This window comes from Nerophis lumbriciformis, linkage group LG05 (genome assembly GCF_033978685.3).
Source record: "Nerophis lumbriciformis linkage group LG05, RoL_Nlum_v2.1, whole genome shotgun sequence".
Lineage (NCBI taxonomy): Eukaryota > Metazoa > Chordata > Actinopteri > Syngnathiformes > Syngnathidae > Nerophis > Nerophis lumbriciformis.
The window spans coordinates 19,775,873-19,797,522 of NC_084552.2; the positions used below are offsets into that span (position 1 = coordinate 19,775,873).

General features: G+C 40.2%; 1 protein-coding gene across 2 annotated transcripts in view; it reads right to left on the reverse strand.

Moving 5' to 3' along the window:
• Positions 1–21,650, reverse strand: part of LOC133606814 (regulator of G-protein signaling 12-like) — a 142,730-nt gene that overhangs the window by 11,271 nt on the left and 109,809 nt on the right. For both annotated transcript variants that reach the window (XM_061961158.2, XM_061961157.2), the window contains one exon: positions 17,469–17,951. In XM_061961158.2, coding sequence (XP_061817142.2) covers positions 17,469–17,951 — 483 coding nt within the window. The remainder of the gene's footprint in view (positions 1–17,468; positions 17,952–21,650) is intronic.

A 21,650-nucleotide genomic window follows, 5' to 3' on the forward strand; every position in this document is an offset into this window, starting at 1 on the left:
TAAGTGTGCAGTGTTGCCCTAAAAAAATATTTTTTTTTAAACGTATTTTTGAGGTTTTATTCACAAAAAACAAAATGTTAATCAATCTAATCAAATAAAATAAAGCAAAAAGCCATTGCCAACCTAATTTCAACTTGACAATGTTTACAATAGAAATTTACAAAGCAATTTAGAAGATATACTATCCATCCATCCATCCATTTTCTACCACTTATTCCCTTTGGGATCGCGGGGGGCGCTGGAGCCTATCTCAGCTACAATCGGGCGGAAGGCGGGGTACACCCTGGACAAGTCGCCACCTCATCGCAGGGCCAACACAGATAGACAGACAACATTCACACTCACATTCACACACTAGGGCCAATTTTAGTGTTGCCAATCAACTTATCCCCAGGTGCATGTCTTTGGAATAGGGAGGAAGCCGGAGTACCCGGAGGGAACCCACGTAGTCACGGGGAGAACATGCAAACTCCACACAGAAAGATCCCGAGCCCGGGATTGAACCCAAGACTACTCAGGACCTTCGTATTGTGAGGCAGATGCACTAACCCCTCTTCCACCGTGCTGCCCAGAAGATATACTAATCCATACTAAAAAAAGGAAAACCAAAAGTTTTTAAAAGCAACAGTATCAATAATAATAATAATAATAATATCAATAATAGTTGTTTATGCTTTTAATGCAAAAAATTATTTAATTTTTTTTTGCAAAAATACATGAATAAAATGTTTCAATCGATTCTCAAAAATGATGACTCAATTTAGAATCGGAATTAATTTAAAAAAAAAAGGCAATTTGGGTGTGAATCTCTTTTTTGAGCACCTCTAAAAATCGGTGTGTGTTCAGGCAACTTTCAAAAGTACAGTAGAGATTTGGCACCAGTATCAAATATCTTCATGATGAGGAACAATGCTAATGTCTACAAAACCTAAAAAAAATAAAAATAAAAAATCTAGTCTTTACTAAGAAGAGTGGAGGAATCTGATTCAACTGTCAGCCTTGCAGTTTAATCGCCTGACCCTGGCTAGTGTATTGAAATAGTTTCTAGTTGCCGGCTAGAGGTGTGACGAGATTTGAATGTGACAACATTTCTTGTTTAGTGAAAAGCTGTTTTGCAGGCAGGACAAGTCAGAAGTTGTTTTTTTTAATAGTCAAAAGCATATCCGTGCATGAGGGATTGGAACTACACATTACATGCGACGCGCACCCAACAAACTGAGACCTCAATTTGAGTTTCACAGCTTAATGCGCCGTGTGTATGTCCAAGCAGGCTGAACTGTCTATCATGGTTGCTATGACGCCGCAGAAAAGCAACCAGGACACAATGAGTTCCAATGAGATAAAACAAAGCAGCATAATCTGTGATACACCTGACGCTGCAATATCAGAGATGCAGAAGACCTTGTGAAGGTCCTCAAAAAGACATTCATTTATATTTCCTTTATTTTAAATTCTATAATTTTTTATTTTAGTTTTAAATACAGTACCTTGTCATAGTACCAGACACAGAGGCTGCATGCTTATTTTTGACAAAGTGGCACTGATCGTCGACTATTGACAACATCTAAAGAATCAGATTGGACTATGAAAATCCTTAGTCAAAGACAGCACTACTCAAACTCCTAACCCAAAGGTTGGCAACCTGCGGGTTCGGAGTCGCATGCCGTTCCACAACCTCCTTGTGGGTCCCTTTTGAGATTTTAAAGAGTTTTATCATTTCAGATTATCTGTGAGGGCAGTAAAGGACTCTTGACCGGTGATTGGATGAGCGTCAGGAAGGAAAGCAGAAGGGAAGGCGTGTGTACTTTGTATGAGAGAGATGACTGAGAAAGACGTTGGCTTCAGTGTAGCCAAGTCCGCCTATTGGGGGTTGCTTTTATGTCTGCGTGAATCCCCCATGATTGTTTCTCAGCTTGCCATAAACAAGCAAAATACCAGTGCTGTAGGTAGTTAGAAAAGGACAGAGTGAGAATGACTGTCTGAAAGATGGGAAATAACATAATAAAGCAAGCCTGGGCAATTATTTTGACTCGGGGGGGCCAAATTTAGAGAAAAAAATGTGTCTGGGGGCCGGTATATTTGATTTTTAGGAACACTAATACAAAAACTCACAATAATGTCTGATTGAATGCTAAAAGCGTTATGACAGACCGCCTTAAAAAACGGAATGGAATTAAAACATTTTTTTACTGAACTAGACACCCAGAATGTACATGAAAATAATGAATGTGGGATTTACAGTATTAACTATGACCGATAAAACACTGAAAATTTGCAACATATCAACGTCACACCCCCTCTCGATCGACATATTTTACAATCAAGCAAAACACAAAAGAAATGCAACAAACAAAGCGAAATATGAACGCAAAGGGTAAAAAAAAACCTCACCTACAATCTGATACACTATATTGCCAAAATAATTTGGCCACCTGCACTCACATATTGAAGTGCCATCCTATTCCTAACCCATAGGGTTCAATATGATGTCGGTCCACCTTTTGCAGCTATTACAGCTTCAACTCTTCTGGGAAGGCTGTCCACAAGGTTGCGTAGTGTGTTTATAGGAATTTTCGACCATTCTTCCAAAAGAAATCTAATTCATCCCAAAGGTGTTCTATCGGGTTCAGGTCAGGACTCTGTGCAGGCCAGTCAAGTTCATCCACACCAGACTCTGTCATCCATGTCTTTATGGACCTTGCTTTGTGCACAGTCATATTGGAAGAGGAAGGGGCCCGCTCCAAACTGTTCCCACAAGGTTGGGAGCATGGAATTGTCCAAAATGTTTTGGCATCCTGGAGTATTCAAAGTTCCTTTCACTGGAACTAAGGGGCCAAGCCCAACTCCTGAAAAGCAACCCCACACCTTAATTCCTCCTCCACCAAATTTCACACACGGCACAATGCAGTCCGAAATCTAACGTTCTCCTGGCAACCTCCAAACCCAGACTCGTCCATCAGATTTTGCCAGATGGAAAAGCGTGATTCATCACTCCAGAGAACGCGTCTCCACTGCTCTAGAGTCCAGTGGCAACATGCTTTACACCACTGCATCCAACGCTTTGCATTGGACTTGGTGATGTATGGCTTAGATACAACTGCTCGGCTATGAAAACCCATTCCATGAAGCTCTCTGCGTACTGTATGTGGGCAAATTGGAAGGTCACATGAAGTTTGGAGCTCTGTAGCAACTGACAGAAAGTGCAGAAAGTCGGCAACCTCTTTGCACTATGCGCTTCAGCATCCGCTGACCCCTCTCTGTCAGTTTACGTGGCCTACCACTCCGTGGCTGAGTTGCTGTTGTTCCCAAACTCTTCCATGTCCTTATAATAATGCCGACAGTTGACTTTGTAATATTTAGGAACGAGGAAATTTCACGACTGGATTTGTTGCACAGGTGGCATCCTGTGACAGTTCCACGCTGGAAATCACTGAGCTCCCCATTCTTTCACAAATGTTTGTAGAAACAGTCTCCATACCTAAGTGCTTGGTTTTATAATATAAAAACACAATGAGACAAAACAAATGAACTGAAAATATGTGAATGAACTGTCACACATCAGTCAGTGCTGTGGATCATCTTAGTAAAGTTATTTCATTTACATGGACTGACAAGGAGGTCAAAATACAAAATGCATTGCATTAATTACGGTAATCATGCAAACAAGAGTTTAAAAAAAAAAAAGTTAACTGTGTTCAGTTTGCGGTTGCGCGTGCAAAATGTCTTTTCATCTCAGTAGGGATGTAATGACATGAAAATGTCATTTCCCAGTTATCGTGACAAAAAGGATCAATGTTATCATTATTATCGCGATATTGTTGAATGTGCTCAAAAAGTAATTATACACACACTGAAATCTTTTGATGAAGTTATTATTTTTGAAAGAACTAAAATAATCACACATTGTTAGAAAACCCACTATTTTGCATGTTTTGTGTTTCTTGGTAGTGTTTTAGCTTTAGTATTTTATTTGTTTTAATGGCTAAGCTTTTATTGTTTCAAATATTGATTTGTACTGTCCACTTTAGGATTTATTAAAAGGAAAAAACAAAACTAGCAAATCAAATGTATTATTTCTATTTATTATTTAATGCGGCTGTTGTGGCATCCTACTTTGTTCAGCGGTTCTTGAACGCACCGTAAAAGCCTCTCTGTCTCAGATTCCTCTGAGTACGGAACGATCGCTCTGTTCTGAGAGCACAGTTTGTAGGTTTAATGTGCACAACTGACTATCTCAAGTTACTCAGACAGCAATGTGTTTAAATAGGTTTAGATTGGGGTATGTTGTTTCTTAATGGGTAAATGTCTCCTGTTTTCATGTTAGCATTTAAGTCACGGTTTTTCATCATTTAAATTTAAAACGGTAATACTAACCATCCGGAATTTTAACAGTTATCATTATTACCGTATATTATTATATTATATCTAAGTTAAAAATGTTCAAGTAGTATCCATCCATTTTCTGCCTCTTATGCGAGTCTGGGTGGCGAAGGCAGCAGCCTAAGCAGGGATGCCCAGACTTCCTTGTGCCCAGCCATCTCCTCAGTTCCAAAGGACAAACACCAAGGTGTTCCCTCCAACGTGTCCTAGGTCATGCCAGGGAGGCGTCCGGGAGGCATCCGAAGTAGATGCTCGAGCCATCTCAGCTGGCTTCTCTCGACGTGAAAAGGAGCGGCGGCTCTACTCTGAGGCCATGTCCACACGAACACAGGCAGTTTCAAAAATGCATATTTGAAGTTAAAACGATCTCCATCCAGACAAGTGTCGTTTCAAAACTGTCTATGTCACATGTGACAAACTCAAGGCTCGGGGGCCAGTTGTGGGTTTCAATAAAATAATTTTTTTCTTTTTTCTGTTTTTTTTTACTATATGTATATGTTCTTTCAATTTTGACAGAAAAAATATGCATATTTTAAACTTAATATTATCTGATCATGACAATTATATTATTAACAAATAGTTAAATATCTGCTTGTCACCTTTATTTATGATTTTAAAGCAAGTTATACATAAAAAAAAATCTAATAATCAAATGCTTATATCGTATGCATTTCGATTAATCATGATTAATCACAGGTTATTACCCGCATGTAATGTAAATTAATTTAAAAAAAAGCGGCTCTCTAAAAGCAGCGATGTGGCCCTCAATGAAAATGAGTTCGACATCCCTGGTCTATGTCTACACACAAACGCATACACTTGCTGTCATGCACATTTTGTCCAATCAGTAGCCTGATAAAAGCAGCAACAGCTGACTTGGTGGCATTACACCTCTATTATGTTTATTTTGGTACACTAGACGTACAATGACGTATACATTATCTTTAAAACCAGCCTGCACGTACACAGAGCCCTGGGAACATGTTGTATCTTTTGTTTCAGTGTTTAAAGTGCGCATGCACACCTGTGCTACTGAAACCCAACACTCATGGTGATACCTGTGTGCATTTGTGCTGCACCTGTGGAGAGACTGGCACTGCAAAGAACGTGTGTACGTGCGTGCATGAGTAATAACGGGAAAATCAATCCTATCAGCAACCTTTGCCAAACATTTGGTGGTCAATGCATGCAAACTTGTTGCATCTGGCGAAAACACGTGTTTGCTTGGTCAGAATAACATCTTCTTGCAGCATCAACATTTGTCGAATACTAAATCTCTGCACGTTCATCGCTTGTCCTCAATCATGCATGCCGGTCTTGTTCCACAAAACACAAAAGGGTTGCGTTTATTATAACGTGTGGAAACTTGATTGCGCACGAGAAGCCGACCTGCTAAACTTGCGGGCAGAGGATTGGCGTCTCTTAAATGAGCAACGTAAGGAGCGCGATCCATATAGCATGTTTGTCTTCATGAATATGCAGAATATACAAAACCCAAAACCAGTGAAGTTTGCATGTTGTGTAAATCGTAAATAAAAACAGAATACTATGATTTGCAAATCCTTTTCAACCTATATTCAATTGAATAGACTGCAAAGACAAGATACTTAATGTTCGAACTGGTAAACTTTGTTATTTTTTGCAAATATTGGCTCATTTGGAATTTGATGCCTGCAACATGTTTCAAAAAAGCTGGCACAAGTGGCAAAAAAGACTGAGAAAGTTAAGGAATTCTAATAAAACACTTATTTGGAACATCCCACAAGTGAACAGGCTAATTGGGAACAGGTGGGTGCCATAATTGGGTATAAAAGCAGCTTCCATGAAATGCTCAGTCATTCACAAACAAGGATGGGGCGAGGGTCACCACTTTTGAACAAATCTGTGAGCAAATTGTCCAACAGTTTAAGAACAACATTTCTCAACGAACTATTGCAAGGAATTGAGGGATTTCACCATCTACGGTCCGTAATATCGTCAAAAGGTTCAGAGAATCTGGAGAAATCAAATATAATTATTTAGCATGTGCAATGTGATTTATCAAGGCTAAAACTGTTTCTGGGCTTGCTATTTTGCTTTATTTAGCACATCTGAAATCTACAGGCAAACTTGCACAGTTGCACACTGTGAGAAAATAGGTGATGATGCAAAGACAGAAGACGGACAGAGAATCCTCTATCCTCCTCTAAAAACTATTGGACATATTATCTATTTGGCAATGCCATTTTATAATTATATTGCTGCCAGATAGATTAAAACAAATTCAATTGATGCATTTAATGTTTGTTGATGTTCTGTCTTTTTTATGTAGTTTTTCATTTTAGAAATATATTAATATATTATTTTAAATATATTATAATATACATCACCGCTTGGCCTGTCGGTACCTGTCCGCTGCCTCCGGAGTCCTATGAGCCAAAAGAACCCGATAGGACTCCTTCTTCAGCTTGACGGCATCCCTCACCGCCGGTGTCCACCAACGGGTTCTGGGATTACCGCCACGACAGGCACCAACTACCTTGCGGCCACAGCTCCAATCAGCCGCCTCGACAATAGAGGTGCGGAACATAGTCCACTCGGACTCAATGTCCAGAACCTCCCTCGTGACATGTTCAAATTTCTTACGGAGGTGGGAATTGAAACTCTCTCTGACAGGAGACTCTGCCAGACGTTCCCAGCAGACCCTCACAATTCGTTTGGGCCTGCAAGGTCTGTCCGGCATCCTCCCCCACCATAGCAGCCAACTCACCACCAGGTGGTGATCGGTAGAAAGTTCCGCCCCTCTCTTCACCCGAGTGTCCAAAACATGAGGCCGCAAATCCGATGACACAACTACAAAGTCGATCATGGAACTGCGGCCTAGGGTCCTTGGTGCCAAGTGCACATATGGACACCTTTATGTTTGAACATGGTGTTCGTTATGGACAATCTGTGACGAGCACAAAAGTCCCATAACAAAACACCACTCGGGTTCAGATCCGGGCGGCCATTCTTCCCAATCACGCCTCTCCAGGTTTCACTGTCGCTGCCAACATGAGCGTTGAAGTCCCGAATCACCCGGGGGAGCACTTTCAAGTACTCCCTCGAGTGTATCCAAAAAGAGTGGGTACTCTGAACTGCTGTTTGGTGCGTAAGCACAAACAACAGTCAGAACCCGTCCCCCCACCCGAAGGCGGAGGGAGGCTACCCTCTCGTCCACTGGGTTGAACTCCAACGTAAAGCCGCTGCTCCTCCACATCGAGAGGAGCCAGATGAGGTGGTTTGGGCATCTGGTCAGGATGCCACCCGAATGCCTCCCTCGGGAGGTGTTTAGGGCACGTCCGACCGGTAGGAGGCCACGGGGAAGACCCAGGACACGTTGGGAAGACTGTCTCCCGGCTGGCCTGGGAACGCCTCGGGATCCCCCGGGAAGAGCTGGACGAAGTGGCTGCGGAGAGGGAAGTCTGGGCTTCCCTGCTTAGGCTGCTGCCCCCGCGACCCGACTTCGGATAAGCGGAAGAAGATGGATGGATAATATACATCTCCTAAATTAAAAAAAGTATTGTAAAATGCATTTTCTTGTGCTTGGATCATTCCAAATGCAGTGTTATGGTGGTCACCGACTCCCTGCAAAGCGTCAGCATGCTAAAGATAGTTTCAGTTGTCTATAGATTGTAATTCCATATTGCAGGAAAAGTGGTACAGATTATAAATGTGTGCAGTTGCTGTTTTATGTCAATTTTGTTCCGTTAAAATGTAATCTGTTAAACGTTTGTGCAAATTTAAAAGGACCGCGATGCCAAATTTCATTAATTCTATGTTCATATTAAGTTAGTGGCATAAGAGCCAACCTTTATTCAGTATGGTGGAACTCCTTTTTTCATATACATGTTGTCGATTCCTACATGTATGTGCACTCTGTGTGTATACTCATGTGTTTTCATACGCGTGTTTAGTTTTACGGTGACTACAGTGTGGAGACTATAAATAAAAAATCTCAAGTTGAAAGGTTTTTCCTCTCTTATTTAAAGGACCGTTTACTTCTCTGCCAAAGTCAATTCCAACATTCAGTTAAGCCAGGGGTCAGCAACCCGCGGCTCTCGAGCCGCATGCGGCTCTCTAGTGCCGCCCTGGAGCATTTTTAAAAAAGGATTGAAAATGGAAAAAGATGGGGGTAAAATACAAACAAACACAACATTTTGTTTACATGTAAAATCTTCCACTCCTTCTTTGTCTCGTTTTGTCCACCAAAAGTTGTGTGCTGTGCGTGAACGCACAAAGGTGCGCTTTGTTGATGTAATTACCTTGTTGGAGTGCTAATCAGGCATATTTGGTCAAAGCATGACTGCAAGCTAATCAATGCTAACATGCTATTTAGGCTAGCTGTATGTACATATTGCATCATTATGCCTAATTTTTTTTGGTATATTTGAGCTCATTTAATATCATTTACTTGTATGCTCTTTGTATATAATTTAGTTTTGCATGTCTCATGACACATTATCTGTATGTAATATTGACTGCATTTCAGATAGTTATTTGTGTGCCATGTTGTTCCAGACCACAGTAAACATTACCCAGCTCGCAAAGATTGTAATAAATCTATTAAAACAACACAGCCTGACGTTTCCTTTAACTAGGACACACACATCTATACCTTTGGCCATTAAAAGCCAATAATTTCCAGGAGTTATCTCACCTTCTGAGTATCCTCTGATATACTAATGGTTTCTAACGTTGTAAAAATGTGTAGAATAAATATTACATTTCAACATTTCTGTCAACGAAGATTTGCTTCAGCCTCTGACACGTAGTCATTTTGATAGTAGGCTACTATAGCTAATATAGACACTAACCTCATGGCTCTTTCAACGCTTTGGGTTGCCAAACCCTGAGTTAGGGCAAAATAATATATTTAAATAACCCAAGAGTGTACAGATTGCAGCTTGTTACATTGTAGAAATCAAACAAGCAGCAACGATATAATGTGACAATAAAAAGATATGTTGATATTAATAACACATACTATCTGTCTTTGAATATAATGTATTGTATACATGTGTTTAGCCTTTACTTTAATTTTTAAAATTACATGATGTAATTTTGACAGCATCCAGGCCACACCCCCACTACACAACTGCCACAAATTAATCGCCATTCTGTGGGAAACACTGGTTATAATAAAATACTGTATTTGTAAAAATGTGAGTGGTGCTACATACCCGCATCTAACATCACTTCCTGTTGTGGTTTGTATGACCAAATATGGTTGACTGATTTGTCATGCTGTTTCGCAATCCCAGCACAGATCTTGTGTTAACATTTTTTCCCCCTTGTGGGAAGTCAGTCAGCTGTGTGTTTACATGTAATACACTTCCTTGTGCGTGTGTTTGAGTCCCGGGGCCTTCTTGTATTTACATGTCGTAGGTGGTTACGAAGGAGTTTTTGGACTGTGATGTAAATCCGTTTTTTGTGTGACTCACATTATACACAGAACACATGGTCATAAAATACAAAATTAAAAACACAAGAATATAACTATTAAAAACATTGTGTGGTACTCAGTGTAGTCTTAATCATTGTTTGTGTTCCATTACATTTTAGCCAATAGTTTACTATACAAGATAAACATTGCAGTGTACCTATTTCCATGGGGGGGTGTACATTAAAGTGCAATTTGTAGTATTGCTGTAATCAGTTTTTTTTGTTCAATTTGAATACAAATTACACAGATGATGACATTGCATTGATGTGCCAATTTACTCACAGAACAAATTTGTAAAAACTGCAATATCCAGTGCAGTCTGATTTATATTTCAATGAACATCTTAACTACGGTACTTACACTGTTGTGGTGCAACAATTTTGACATACAGCGGTATGCGTTATATTATGTAAAGTATCGTTTAATTCATATTTGTTTTGTTACATTTCATCAATTAACTTAGCCTGAATACTTTTTTATTAAATTTTTTTTTTTTAAAGCTGTGGTTCTATTGACTACATTTTATGGTATACCATTTAATTATCCTTTAAATTTATTTATTTCATTCAAAAACAGGCTGGCATTTCACGATTGTTAAATTGTGCTTTGTCTCCCTCTAGTGGACGCTGAAATTAATAGCTACAGATAGAATAGTTTTAAAGGCTTCATATTATGATTTATTGTACATTTAAACACTTCCACGTGGTTTAACATATAATGGTGAGTCTTTGGTCAAAATTGTACATAGATTTTCTTTTACAGATCATGTTTAATCTGCTTTCTGACTGTCTCTTCAGGATGCATCGCTTTGTGGGCACTCTAATAAACTCGCCTTCACTTCGACTGCATCTTCACCAGTCAGCCATGTTGTAGTTTCTAGCGTCTACTGAAAGATATAAGTTAGAACTATACGATAATTTGTATTAGAAATGGCAACAGCAGAGGATGCATGTGCATATACGAGCCAGTCTGCCCCACGACAAGAGGACAGAGAAAAAGAAGGAGCTTATTGACAAGAGTGTAGGACTGTCCTGGCGGATTGGTGCAAAGCACTTCGGGTAAATCTCCACCATATATGGAGATATCTGCTGACATCACACTTTGGAAAAACGTCACAATTGGGGCAAATACCAAACGGCTCATTTGGAAAAAGTATTAAGATTGTTCTATAAATATCTCTGCCATGCCTCCATGGTTTGATTTCACATTTTCGGGACATATGCAGATCCCAAATACACAAAAACAGGTACCAATAGGTAAGAAAAGTTGGTTTTGCATTATAGGTCCCCTTTAAATGTATAAGCCTTCACGATAAGGTCTATTCAGTTGTACTGGAGAGGAGGCTATGCCGGGTAGTCGAGCCTTGGAATCAGGAGGAGCAGTGTGGTTTTCGTCATGGTCGTGGAACTGTGGACCAGCTCTATACTCTTGGCAGGATCCTTGAGGGAGTTTGCCCAACCAGTCTACATGTGCTTTGTGGACTTGGAGAAGTGATCGACCGTGTCCCTCGGAAAGTGGACTGCGAACCCTGTATCAATCCGTCGTGGTGAAGAAGGAACTGAGCCGGAAGGCAAAGCTCTCAAATTACCGGTTGGTCTACGTCCCTCCTCACCTATGGTCATGAGCTTTGGGTTGTGACCGAAAGGACAAGATTACGGGTACAACTGGCCCGAAATGAGTTTCCTCTATAGAGTGGCGGGGCTCTCCTTAGAGATAGGGTAAGAAGCTCTGTCATCCGAGAGAAGCTCAGAGTAAAGCCGCTGCTCCTCCATATTGAGAGGAGCCAGATGCGGTGGTTCGGGCATCTGGTCAGAATGCCCCCCGAACGCCTCCCTGGGGAGGGGCATGTCCAATTGGTAGGAGGCCACAGGGAAGACCCAGGTCACGTTAGGCGGGCCTATGTCTCCCAGCTGCCCTGGGAATGCCTCGGGATCCCTGAGAGGAGCTGGACGAAGTGGCTAGGGAGTGGGAAATCTGGGGTTCTCTGTTTAGGCTGTTGCGCCCGCGACCCGACCTCGGATAAGCAGAAGAAGATGAATTGATGGATAAATGTATAGGCCTACTAAAATTAAAATTCATTAGTTTTACTATTATTGTGGTAACAAATAGGGAGGAAGATGTACTAAAATGAGTGACACTTTCTAACTAGAGCTCCATCAACCGGTAGATAAAAATAGGTTGCCATGGTGAAGAGCAGTGCTTTGCAAACAGAAAATAGGCGAAAATAACATTAAAATAGTAAGAAAAACACAATGTGCACAAATGAATTAAAAAAAAAAATTTCAGAATTTTTTTAAAAACTCTGGCTAGATACATACAGAAAGGATTGACAGATTGATGGCTCTTTCTCGAGCCATCAATTGCTTTTTGGTTTAAAATTACTTTGGTGCATGTCACTTAAAAAAAATCAATGGGTTCATCCATCCATCCATCCATTTCCTACCGCTTATTCCCTTTGGGGTCGCGGGGGTGCTGGAGCCTATCCTATTATTTATATTAAACATCTTGTTTGGCGCTAATCTCGACCTTACAGGATATGGCGTTTGTTCATGGTAAAACATGTATTTGTAAGTTTTTATCTGTACATATATTTAATGACAATATGTATATTATGTTCGTGCAAAATTTACAATTTGGAATTTCAATTCATTTGAGGAATTATAATTTGACTTGAAATGGCCTCACCCCACAGGATGTTGAATGGACATGTAATGCAATTCAGAGAAATTCCTTATAGCCAAATAAAAGTAATCATTTGTCACGTTTAACATCTTTAGCTTAATAATAGCTAAAATAGCTAATAGCTAAAAACGCCAAAATGAAACACAAATTGGGGTATTGTATCACAGTGGTGCCTTTGTTTATGAGTTCCCCAGATTTACGATTATTTTTTAATTTTTAAGCCGTTTCTTGGCTAGTTGGTGTAGTGAATTCCACAATGAACCCCTTAAGACCTGCTTAACAGTCAGTGTCTTACTCGCTAGCATTAGCTAATAGCTAGATGCACAAAATGTAGTTTTTTCAACCGTGGGTTGCGGGAAAGTGAGTGTAAAGGGCAGTGCTGAGAATAAGAACAAATAGATAAGTCATTGAATTAAAGACAGAAATCATCGAAACCATGTGCGAGTAGCCGACTTGCCGTAGTAGTACGAGCATAGCTCTTTACAATCGGCACCAATCTGGAGGAGTTGATAAAGGCCACAGGCACGCAGTATATATATTATATTACTATATATATAATTATATAATTACATATATACATATATATATATATATATACACACACACACACACACAGGTAAAAGCCAGTAAATTAGAATATTTTGAAAAACTTGATTTATTTCAGTAATTGCATTCAAAAGGTGTAACTTGTACATTATATTTATTCATTGCACACAGACTGATGCATTCAAATGTTTATTTCATTTAATTTTGATGATTTGAAGTGGCAACAAATGAAAATCCAAAATTCCGTGTGTCACAAAATTAGAATATTGTGTAAGGCTAATACAAAAAAGGGATTTTTAGAAATGTTGGCCAACTGAAAAGTATGAAAATGAAAAATATGAGCATGTACAATACTCAATACTTGGTTGGAGCTTCTTTTGCCTCAATTACTGCGTTAATGCGGCGTGGCATGGAGTCGATGAGTTTCTGGCACTGCTCAGGTGTTATGAGAGCCCAGGTTGCTCTGATAGTGGCCTTCAACTCTTCTGCGTTTTTGGGTCTGGCATTCTGCATCTTCCTTTTCACAATACCCCACAGATTTTCTATGGGGCTAAGGTCAGGGGAGTTGGCGGGCCAATTTAGAACAGAAATACCATGGTCCGTAAACCAGGCACGGGTAGATTTTGCGCTGTGTGCAGGCGCCAAGTCCTGTTGGAACTTGAAATCTCCATAGAGCAGGTCAGCAGCAGGAAGCATTAAGTGCTCTAAAACTTGCTGGTAGAAGGCTGCGTTGACCCTGGATCTCAGGAAACAGAGTGGACCGACACCAGCAGATGACATGGCACCCCAAACCATCACTGATGGTGGAAACTTTACACTAGACTTCAGGCAACGTGGATCCTGTGCCTCTCCTGTCTTCCTCCAGACTCTGGGACCTCGATTTCCAAAGGAAATGCAAAATTTGCATGGTTGGGTGATGGTTTGGGGTGCCATGTCATCTGCTGGTGTCGGTCCACTCTGTTTCCTGAGATCCAGGGTCAACGCAGCCGTCTACCAGCAAGTTTTAGAGCACTTCATGCTTCCTGCTGCTGACCTGCTCTACGGAGATGGAGATTTCAAGTTCCAACAGGACTTGGCGCCTGCACACAGCGCAAAATCTACCCGTGCCTGGTTTACGGACCATGGTATTTCTGTTCTAAATTGGCCCGCCAACTCCCCTGACCTTAGCCCCATAGAAAATCTGTGGGGTATTGTGAAAAGGAAGATGCAGAATGCCAGACCCAAAAACGCAGAAGAGTTGAAGGCCACTATCAGAGCAACCTGGGCTCTCATAACACCTGAGCAGTGCCAGAAACTCATCGACTCCATGCCACGCCGCATTAACGCAGTAATTGAGGCAAAAGGAGCTCCAACCAAGTATTGAGTATTGTACATGCTCATATTTTTCATTTTCATACTTTTCAGTTGGCCAACATTTCTAAAAATCCCTTTTTTGTATTAGCCTTAAGTAATATTCTAATTTTGTGACACACGGAATTTTGGATTTTCATTTGTTGCCACTTCAAATCATCAAAATTAAATGAAATAAACATTTGAATGCATCAGTCTGTGTGCAATGAATAAATATAATGTACAAGTTACACCTTTTGAATGCAATTACTGAAATAAATCAAGTTTTTCAAAATATTCTAATTTACTGGCTTTTACCTGTATATATATAAGTGATCTTAAATTATTGAGATTATTGCGATAATTAATTAGCCATATTTAGTCTGTTCTGTTTTTTAATTGTGTTAATCAAATTTTATATTCTATTCTACATTTACTGTGTAATTTTGGGTACATTTGTCTGCCAGCTCAGTGGTCTTGTGGTTAGCGTGTCCGCCCTGTGAGTTCAAACCCGGCCGAGTCATACCAAAGACTACAAAAAATGGGACACATTGCCTCCCTGCTTGGCACTCAGCATCAAGGGTTGGAATTGGGGGTTAAATCACCAAAATGATTCAAAAGCGCAGCGCACGCTGCTGCTCACTGCTCCCCCCACCTTCCAGGGGGTGAACATGCATGGGTCAAAAGCAGAGGACAAATTTCACCACACCCAGTGTGTGTGTGACTATCATTGGAACTTTAACCTTAACTAACTTTAAATTGCGATGAGGTCCGGGGCGTACCCAGCCTTTTCTGCTGAGTCCAGCTGGGATAGGCTCCAGTCCCCCTGCGAACCCGAGAGGGACAAGCGGTAGAAAATGGATGGATGGATGGATGTGCAACTACATTGTATTTTGATAAAAGGAACAAAAGTAAAAACGTACATGTCTTAAAAAAATTCAAAATACATATTTATGTCCAATATTTGTTTTTATTGTTACTGTTATTTGAGAGGTCTGTGTAGGAGTGTTTATTTGAATCATTTTTCCCCCCATAAATTAATATACTCTAAAAATTGAAATAAATATTAATATAATTGTATTAGAATATAATCAAACATAGATATCTGTCCTTTATTTGGTCAACTATAGAGTACTTGCCTTAAAGCTAAAACATGATATATTTTGCTGTTATGTTACCTAGCACTTTACAATTGTTTTGTTTCTGTCCAGTAATAGCATCTCTGAGCACATTTTGCAGTGTTGTGTGTCATGTTAATAAGCACCAAACAAAATAAAACACCTGAACAAACCCTCAGCATGCCAACAAAAACAAACATTCTTGGCATTTCTTACCACATAGCAAGCCAAAACCTCCACCAATAACACCTTTTTGCAATAGCACCAAGAAACCCAGCAAATTTCACAAACAACCCTATCAAAACCAGCAAGCAGTTGCACCAAAAGCCACCGTATTACTATTCACAGCAGAGCCTAAAAGAAGTACATGCAGCAACAACATGAAGACATAGGATGAAAAACTACACTGCTACACATGGATGAAATATTTTAGGTGGGTTTCAAAAAGACAAACATGTGTTGTATCCTATTGAAACTTTTATTATGTATGTGCTAAGTCACCCTTACAATCAATCACCAAATCCCTAACTCGGTTGTCCAATCCAACACACTCACTGACAACAGACAAGTAAACGGAGTTGCAACACTTTGTGCTTGGTAGAGTGGAAATCTGTCCCACGGCAATGTGAGTGACCAGGCTGTGGGACAAAGCAACCTTCAACGGCAAGAAGCACTGTGATAACAGACATTTGTCAACTTCATGTTGCTAAGGAGCAGTCGAATACCGTCCCACACCAGTGTGTGTGACCAAGCTATGGGAGAGAGAGTAAAATTAATTGGCATTGTGACGTTTTTGTTGTATGCTTATTTCTAACAATACCTCTTGCCAAAGAGTGGAATATTGTCCTACAGCAGTGTGTTTGGGACTTATCTGGTGACTATTTACAACAACAAAAAATGAATCTACCAAATACAAATTGGTAAACTCCTTTTTTTATGTTTATTCATAACAATACTTAATTCTAGGAGGATTGTAATGACATCCCAGAGGATTATGTGTGTTTGTCTGTTTGTTTGATCAAGCTCGTCACCACACTGCAGTGTCAAATTTACAATAACAATAGAAAAATAATGTCGCAAATGCAAATTTTTGGTTTCATGTTTATTTGTAACAATGCTTCTTGCCAAGGAAAAGTGTAACGCTGTCCGACAGCAATGTGTGGTGTCAAATCTACTGTTTTTAACAGAGACTTGATTAACTAAACACCTTTATTTAAACCTTTTGTTGTATATTTATTCATAACAATGCTAGAATATGCAAAGGAAAAGTAGAGTGCTGTTTTACAGCTCTGTGTGTGTGCATGCTGTTGACCATACAATGTTGTGTACTGTTACAACTGATTATTAATATCTTAAATGTAAATTTTCCTTCCCTCTGAATGAGTAAAAACCCATATTCTTGCCAAAGGGTGTTAGAATTGCATACCACCACCGGGTTTGGCACACAGCGTAAGATTTACAACATAACATCAAACAAAGTGCAAACTTTGTTTAGTTTCTGTGAAACTCCTTCTTGCCAAAGAAGAGTCTCATGGCATCCCACAGCAGTGTGGTGTCAAAGTTACAGTTACAAGAGATAATTCATATACTAAACACATTTTTCTGATGTTTTTGTTGCATATTTATTAATAACAGTGCCTTTTTACTAAGGAGTAGTGGAGGGCCTTTTCACCGCAGTGTGTGGTTACTTGCACACTGCTGGACGGCGTATAATTTTAATATTATAACAGAAAATGCTAAGATTGTGTTCTACATTTATTTTCTGTAGTGGTGGTGCCAACAAACCAACCAACCAACCAATCACAAATAATTATATTTACAAGATGATGGTGATTAAGATTTTAATCAACAAATCAAATTAAAAAACTGACATGCATTGAGGAGTGTAATTAAAGTGCGCAAGGGATGAATCACGGAAAGAGATTTGGTGTTTTACGATTAAGAAATACCTGAAGTCAAGTTTGCGCCATGCGACTGGGTGCAGGGCAGCGGCGGCGGAGTGAAGTTAGCCTCAGGCAAGCTGCCTTCCAGGGATGGCATGGGCGACGGGGACGGAGGCAGCAGGGTGCTGTTAGGGCTGTTAATGTCGCCCTCCCCCATAAGGGTCAAGTCGGTATGGGTGTCCTCCTCCACGGTACAAAGACTGGGCCGAGCGTCCGGTATAGGGGGCCGTTGGATGGGGGAGAGATGGGTGCCAAACGGCGAGTGGCGGGCCACGGGGGGCATCAGGCACCGCCTTGGCGCAGAGTGTCCATTGGAGCCGAGGTGGGAGTCCAGGCTCTCTGAGCGGGGGCCGGGGCCTCGGGTTGGGGTGGATGTTGGGAGGGGTACCAGGCGAAGGAAATCGGGAAGCACCAAGTCTTCTTTTGTGAGTAGTCCTCGTTGGTCGTTAGCTCGGGTGCTCTGCGCTCGGCTCAACAGCTCGAAGAATTCTACAAAGAAAATGTGCTTTAATTTTCCAAACTATATATTCCATAAGAGGTTTTTTAGAAAATTTTGAGCCATTCATTTTTTACATTTTAAACCAGTTTGACTGTGTTTAATGAATATTGGTGAAATTATTTAAAATATTTTTCAATGTTATTTGTTACCCAAATTAGCCAAAAAGAGACAAATTCTTTCTTTGTGCCCCAAAATTTCCCATTGAAAATGCAATTTTGTAATCCACATTTATCTTAACAAATTGATACAGTTGCTTTCTGTTCTGATCTACATCTATTTTTACACCAGATGGCACTACTTGTACCCATTCAACACATGCAGCAACATTTACCGGTAATTGTTTGTACTGCTTACCACAAGGGTGTTATTCAAGGATTCAAGGAACTTTTGACACATAAGATGGAACAAAATTAATGCAAACATGCTGGTGTTTAAAGGGATAAAAACAATAATCATATAATTACTATTTGATATGTAAAACAATTTCAGGGTTTAGTAGTTTTAGAATATTCTTTTTGATGTTTTTTGAAAATGCAAACAAATATGTATGCATATTTTCACAGCAATTTTTCACAGCATTTTTGGACAGACGACCTTGAAGATGAGTTATGTGAAAATCAATGTTACTTCTAATTAGTGATCCATTTGGAGGCTTAAATGATAATATGGGATGTCCGATAATATCCGTAGACCAAAATTATTAATCAGTTTGTCCTTTAGATTATAAATATACAATTTGCAATACGAGTGTAATGTGTGAGGGGTGCGAGGGTCTTCCTTCAATAATCTAATAGTGCACCTCAGTCACTCAGAGTCAAACAAAATAAGAGGCAGCAGGCGTTATTGAAAAAACTACTCAGCTATACCCAGTTAAAATGGAAATAAGAGACAACAGGGATGAGCAAGGCAAAAGTAAAATCAAGAAAATACATGTGTATCTCTGACAGCGTCTGAGAAAGTTTTTCTTCTACATCTCGTCACGGCACAAAATAGCTGTGTGACGCCTGAAGAAAAAACATTATCAGTGAAGTATAACGACATAAATACGCTAAACTTTGAAATGTCTAACATTTGTTGACGATGGTATGGTATGGTATGGTATGGTATGACTTGTTTGAGACATGCTTAGAGACAGGTTACATAATGTACCGTATTTTCCGCACTATAAGGCGCACCTAAAAACCACAAATGTTCTCAAAAGCTGACAGTGCGCCTTATAATCCGGTGCGCCTTATATATGGGTTAATATTAATATTAATTTTCATAAAGTTTCGGTCTCGCAACTACGGTAAACAGCCGCCATCTTTTTTCCCCGTAGAAGAAGAAGAAGCGCGCGGTGCATGCTGGGATATGTGACGTTTCATTTCCATTTGTGTGTTTATGTAAAGACCCCAAAATGGCTCCTATTAAGTGTGTTGTCTGTCTAATTATAAATAATGCAGACGAGGCGTGTTAACTGAGTTCTCAACGTTTACTCACAGCGTGCTCATAACCACATTCTAACTGCCAGCATACAACAACGCTTCTCAGGGCTACCGCGCATGCTCGTCACTATCGTTGCATGCTGGGTAGTGTAGTTGTTATATTTGCTAGCTCATAACATCACATTAAGAGACACGCTTACGCGCTTAATTCAATACTCGCCGTCATTCCGGGTGGATTGACAAAATTCGGACACCGAAGGAGAAGAATTCGAGGGATTTATGAATGAAGAATAACTTCAGAAAGTGAGCGTTATGTTTATTTTGTGTGTTGTGACATTAACGTTCGAGCAACATTATGTTGCTATTGCTCTGCACTATTTTGAATTTTACTATGTTTGTGATTGCACATTTGCGTACATTTTGGGAGTGAATAGAGTTGTTAGAACGCTGGTTTTTAATATATTATTAAAGTTTGACTGACCTATCTGACTGTTTTTTTGACATTCCTTTAGCGCAGTTAGATGCGGCTTACAACACAGGGCGGCTTATAGGTGGACAAAGTTTTGAAATATGCCGTTCATTGAAGGCGCGGCTTATAACCCAGGGCGCCTTATGGTGCGGAAAATACGGTAGTTACATTTGCACAATTCAACATGTCTAAAAAGAAGTAGGAAGAAGCAAAGCTTATATTTAATCCTACACCTTCTCCATGTCTGTTACTGATAACGTTGCCTGTTTAAATTTTGTTAACTTCCTGTGTAAAATATTTGTATTAGTTTCAATGCAATATTTGTATTAGTTTCATGCTTTGTATTATTATTTTAATGCTTTGTTTTCATACAAATGTTCCTTACTATTATTACATCGCAGTATATTGTTTATTTGTGAAAAGTATCCAGTGGTATCGTGGTAAAAGGTTTACATCAGGGGTCTCAGACACGCGGCCCGCACATTATTTTGCGGCCCACACCTTGATATGAAAATAATGTTAGTGCGGCCCGCAAGTTTTATATGAATGGCGCTTGACAGCATCATACTTGCCAACCCTCCCGATTTTTCCGGGATACTCCCGAATTTCAGGGCAACCATTCTCTCGAATGTCTTCACCCAAACAACAATATTAAGGGCGTGCCGTGATGTCACTGCCTTTAGCGCCCTCTACATCCTGTACAAACAGCGTGCCAGCCCAGTCACATATTGTACAAACCCCGTTTCCAAATGAGTTGGGAAATTGTGTCAGATGTAAATATAAATAATAAATGGTAAATGGGTTATACTTGTATAGCGCTTTTCTACCTTCAAGGTACCGTATTTTCCGCACTATTAGCCGCACCTAAAAACCACAAATTTACTCAAAAGCTGACAGTGCGGCTTATAACCCGGTGCGCTTTATATATGGATTAATATTAAGATTCATTTTCATAAAGTTTAGGTCTCGCAACTACGGTAAACAGCCGCCATCTTTTTTCCCCGTAGAAGAGGAAGCGCTTCTTCTTCTACGGTAAGCAACCGCCAAGGTAAGCACCCGCCCCCATAGAAGAGGAAGCGCTTCTTCTTCTACTGTAAGCAACCACCCGCCCCCGTAGAAGAAGAAGCGCGCGGATATTACGTTTCATTTCATTTGTGTGTTTACATCTGTAAAGACCACAAAATGGCTCCTATTAAGAGACACGCGTACAACGCAGAATTCAAACTCAAGGCAATAAGTCACGCAGTAGAACACGGGAATAGAGCAGCAGCAAGAGAATTGAAGCAACAAGATGACCTGCGCCACTAAGACAGGGAGACAGCGCCGGACGACATACGCCAACATCTGCCAGTGGATTGTAAATGCCTGGGCGGATATATCGGTCTCAACTGTGGTCCGAACTTTCCGGAAGGCAGGATTCATGGAACTGCTGGACAACAATAGCAACATTGACTCTGATGACTTCGACGAGACGGAGCCGGCCATTTTGGATCCCGTATTCGCCCAACTTTTCAATTCGGACACCGAAGGAGAAGAATTCGAGGGATTTATGAATGAAGAATAACTTCAGAAAGTGAGCGTTATGTTTATTTTGTGTGTTGTGACATTGCTATTGCTCTGCACTATTTTGAATTTTACTATGTTTGTGATTGCACATTTGCACATTACCGTACATTTTGGGAGTGAACAGAGTTGTTAGAACGCTGGTTTTTAATATATTATTGAAGTTTGACTGACCTATCTGACTGTTTTTTTGACATTCCCTTTAGCACAGTTAGATGCGGCTTATAACACGG